Source organism: Tupaia chinensis, unplaced genomic scaffold, assembly GCF_000334495.1.
Source record: "Tupaia chinensis unplaced genomic scaffold, TupChi_1.0 Scaffold147123_1, whole genome shotgun sequence".
Taxonomy (NCBI): Eukaryota; Metazoa; Chordata; class Mammalia; order Scandentia; family Tupaiidae; genus Tupaia; species Tupaia belangeri.
Window position 1 is genome coordinate 225,504 of NW_006206975.1, and position 4,116 is coordinate 229,619.

The window sequence follows — 4,116 nt, forward strand, 5'->3', positions numbered from 1 at the left end:
AATCAAATTATATCAACTCCAACCGTCTCCATCATCTGTCTTTTTCTCTCTCATACACACACACTCACTCACACACACACACGCAGAGCCCACACCATTGCTATCAAAGGAAACTATAGTATACTGAAGCTGGTGTGGCAAATTCCTAATTAATGTCAAAACTCCTGGGAGCTAAGATGCCATACTACCAAGAGACTGCTATTTTTAAAATATTTCTCTTTGAAAACAACACATGATTAATCTCATCCATTCTACTTAAATTACTTACGTAGAAACCACAGAGCACTCTAAGCAATTATTAAAAACATTTTATTATGTATAATTTGTACATGCCTTAAGTTGTGTTGCCTAGGGTGATTTATTTTCTGGGTTGAAATGTCATCTACCAAGACTAACTAGATCTAATTTTTATTCTGCCATGCCACATACAAAAATACAATTTTCAAAGCAAGCTTCCCCTTTTTTACACAAAGGTACACAAGAGTTTGTCAAATGAAGTAAGAAAAGAATACTTTGCACACGTATCGGCACCCTAAGACATTATCCTTCACATAGTAACAGCTAATGTGTTCTTTTATTTTGAAACAGCAGAAAAAGAGCCCCTTTGTTCTCAGAGAAAAATGCAAACTTTATTTGTTGCTAAAGCCAGACTTCAGGGATAAAGTCTGGCCCTCTCAGGGAAAGTAAGGAGCATGAGACAGATGGAGGAGGACGGACACCACTTCATAAGCACTTCAGGAGAAAGGAATTGCAGGTGGTTCCTCGGGGACAGTCACACAGCTTCCCAATCCTTGCTCCTTTTCGCACCGCACACTGCTCACCTGCGTCGCACTGCAAACAACACGATGTGCGGTCATCAGGCAGGAGCAAACCCAGGTCCCAGCAGGCAAGCCTCCCCAACGTCCACCACTCGACGGGGATGATTAGACCCCATCACCAACACCAGAGGTCTAAGTGCGGTTAGGCTGGAAACACGGAGCCTTATGCTGATGATTGCCATCAAAGGACATGTTTAAAGAAATGTAAATTACTCCCCTCACCTTTGGGTGAGGTGGAGGAAATCATATCCTGACTCCTTTTCTCGCTCATCCAAAGGAAGAATATCAGCCAGACTCTTTTTCTAAGAAATAAACAATAGATCTGTACTTCCTTACAGTCCATTTCTGACTTTCCCACTTTCCTCATTCCAAAAAGAAAGATGTGTGTGCGTGTGCGTCTGTGTGTGTGTGTGTAGTGTATTTTACCCAGAGTTATCCAAGGAAAGTGACCAGCTCTGAATCAAGAATTTTAGTTCTCAAACTTAGGCTTAAAACAGAAAATATCGGTTGGTCTCTAGGAGGTAGGAACCCGTCAGAGGGGCAAAGACTGAGTAGACCTTCAGTCTGGGTTGAAAGACTGGCTCTTCCAGTTCAGAATTCTGCCTGAGGCGGACCTAAAAGCTCATCCCCAGGCAATGCTCCTTCCAACACAGATCCTAGAGCTGATCCTTAGCACGACTGTTTAAGCCTCCAAATACCAGCCAAACCTTTGCCCTCACTGACCAAGGGACCTGCCGGGCAAAAAAAGGGGAGCTCCCAGTACGCTGCAACTTCATTACCTAGTTAGTAGCCACATCCTAGGGAGAAGGTCGTGCGTAAGATTCAAGGGAGTGTGTTTTCTTTGGGAAGGACATGGAAAGGGGGTGACCCCAAAGCCTTACCATGGGGACTTGACCATACTTCTTCTCATAGATCGGAATACGTTTACTCTTCAGTTTCTTCAAGACTTCCTGCAGCGCTTCGATCTGCAACACACCACCCCGGAGCCCGAAGTTGTTGCCTTGGCTACGAGCCCAGCCCAGGTGCTCACTTCCAGCCCCAGTTAAGAGTCTGGAACCACACACTCAGAGGCTGGACTCCGAGGACAAAAGGGACTTTCGAAGGGCAGAAACTTAGCGAGCGCTGTCCCAGGTACTGAGCGACTGCAGATCCCGGAGCCAGTGAGGCTCGCGTTGCTCAGAAGGGCTGGGATGAGGGATTCGCCCTACAGACTGCCCGGAGCCCGTGGGCTCCAGGCGATCTTCGGATGGCAACAGGTACCTGGGCTTTGCGCTCAGCTCCCCGCTCCCTACTCTGGGGATGGAAAAGAGGATGGGTCGGGGAACGAGGGACGCGTGCAAGAAAGGGACTGCGCAGCAGTCCAGGGGAGTCCGGGGCGAGGGGAATACTGACCAGCTCCTTCTCGTGGGAGGCGTCCTCCACAGCGGAGTAGATGTCCAGGGCTCGGGGCTGGAGCTCGGCGTCTTCCTGGGCACGGGCGCCCAGCAGAGGTAGCATCAGCAGCAAGGCGGCTCCCAGGAAGGGCAGCAACCGCAAGCGGGGGCTCTCCATGGTGCTGAAATTCGTTGTTGTTGGGGAACACCGCGGTCCCGCCTTTTATAGCGAGCCAGAGCCCGGGCGCTGGGAAGAGGGAGGAGGCGAGGAAGGAAGGGGGCTGTGGAGGAGGGCCCAGGTCAACCGTCTGTAGGCAGCGCTCCGCCGCCGCTTGACGTCAATGCCCGCCGGGCTCCAGGCGCCTGGGAACGAGGCTCTGCGCACAGATGGGCTAGAGCGCACGGAACAGGACCCCTCGCCCCCAAATGTTGTTAGCCCCGCGGTCAGGGACGCTCCCCCAGGGGCTGGAACTGAAGCCGAGGGGCAACGGGTGAGAGATGCGGAGCGGAAGCGGCCTAAGAAACGGAAAAAGTCTTCGAGGCAATGCAGTCAGAGAGTCGCTTTCCACCATCTAACCGCGGTGGGGTGGCAGCAGCCGTCCACCTCGCTGGGCCAGCCTTGTCCCTCATCTCACCAGCAAAAGGGGGATGGTGCTTCCAGACAGGCATGTTTATTGAGCACCTTACTAGGCATTCTGTGGGTAAAGGGGAGGCAAACACAGTACATAGAAGAAAGAGAAATCGTGGTCCTCCCCAAGACAGGTTCTTTGATGGAATCAATGTGGTAATAATGAAAAGAAAGGAAAACAGACTCACCTCGATTTAGCAGGACATAGGGAGAGCAAAGAACCATACTCTGGTTCCAGTCCTGGCTCCACCATGTATGAGCTGTATGATTTTGAACAAAGTAACCTCTCTGATCCTCAGCTTTTTCTTCTGTAAAACCGAGACTTAAAAGATGTACCCTGTTCAAAGGTCAGGCTGTAGTAACACAACTGGAACCACATAGAAAGGTCTTAGGTTGGTCTGGGACCTCCCCGCACATCCAGAGGGTGTAGGTGCTTGTGTGGGACCTCCCTGAGTAAGGGAGAGTGTGGAGGGATCTGGGTGATTCGGGGGTTGGGATGTGGCTAAAACTGGAGTAGATTGCAGAGTAAGGACTCTGGGGTGCGGAACTCTATAAATCTCTCTTTCTCTCTCTCTCTCTCTCTCTCTAAGCATGCACGTGTGCCCTATGCCAATTTAAAATCAAATGTACTTCACAAAATTATTAGGAGGATAAAATAAGAGATGAGGTAGGTAAAACTCCTTGGCGCAACACTAAGCTCCACATCCTTCCCCCTTTGAACTACTCTGGTACTGTGTGCAGTATCTTGTCTTTTTCTCAGTGGGGAAGGGGATTCCAACATCTCTAGAGCTCACACTTTCCCACCATGCACCCTGTCATCTCCCCACAACCCACCCTGCTACCTAAGAAGCTTATTTAGAAACAAGGTAAAGCAAGGCGAGGGGAAATATAGCTTCCTGGTTGCAGAAATACTTGAGGAGATTAGAGTCAAAGACCCTCACTGACTTGTAAAGACAATGTGTTTTGGGTTTGTTTGTTTTTTTTAGTTTTTAAAAATTATTTTATTTAATTTTATTTATTATTATTATTTTTTAATTTGACCAGAAAGAGACAGAGAGAAAGGGAAAGTGAGAAAGCAAGCTACCAGGTCTGGGACTCGAACCATTGTCAACTGTGTGGGAGTTCAGTGCCTTAACCACACCACATGCTGGCCCCCTTTATAGGTTTTTGCCATAGGACTGTGAGCTTGCCAGAGAGAGACAAAGAAGGGGAATGTGAGAAATCATCCTGCAGGGAAAGGTGGCAGCAATCCTTTGTCCTCCATTCTCCTCTCAGGATTTTGGGCACATGTACATGC

General features: G+C 49.0%; 1 protein-coding gene across 1 annotated transcript; it reads right to left on the minus strand.

Annotated features, from left to right (window-relative positions):
• Positions 1-293: 293 nt before the first annotated feature.
• Positions 294-2,634, minus strand: CARTPT (CART prepropeptide). The gene is made up of 3 exons (XM_006169502.3): positions 2,211-2,634; positions 1,700-1,783; positions 294-831 (listed from the first exon to the last, which is right to left on the minus strand). Exons 1-3 carry the CDS (start codon positions 2,367-2,369, stop codon positions 724-726), a joined length of 351 nt encoding a protein of 116 aa, XP_006169564.1. The 5' UTR covers positions 2,370-2,634; the 3' UTR covers positions 294-723.
• Between the last annotated feature and the right edge of the window lie 1,482 nt (positions 2,635-4,116).

Excerpts from the sequence above, each read along its gene's own strand:
- CARTPT (XM_006169502.3), bottom strand. The coding sequence starts at position 2,369 with ATGGAGAGCCCCCGCTTGCGGTTGCTGCCCTTCCTGGGAGCCGCCTTG. Across the intron at positions 1,784-2,210 it reads CCTCCCACGAGAAGGAGCTG|ATCGAAGCGCTGCAGGAAGT; the intron begins GTCAGTATTCCC and ends GGTGTGTTGCAG. Across the intron at positions 832-1,699 it reads AGTATGGTCAAGTCCCCATG|TGCGACGCAGGTGAGCAGTG; the intron begins GTAAGGCTTTGG and ends TGTTGTTTGCAG.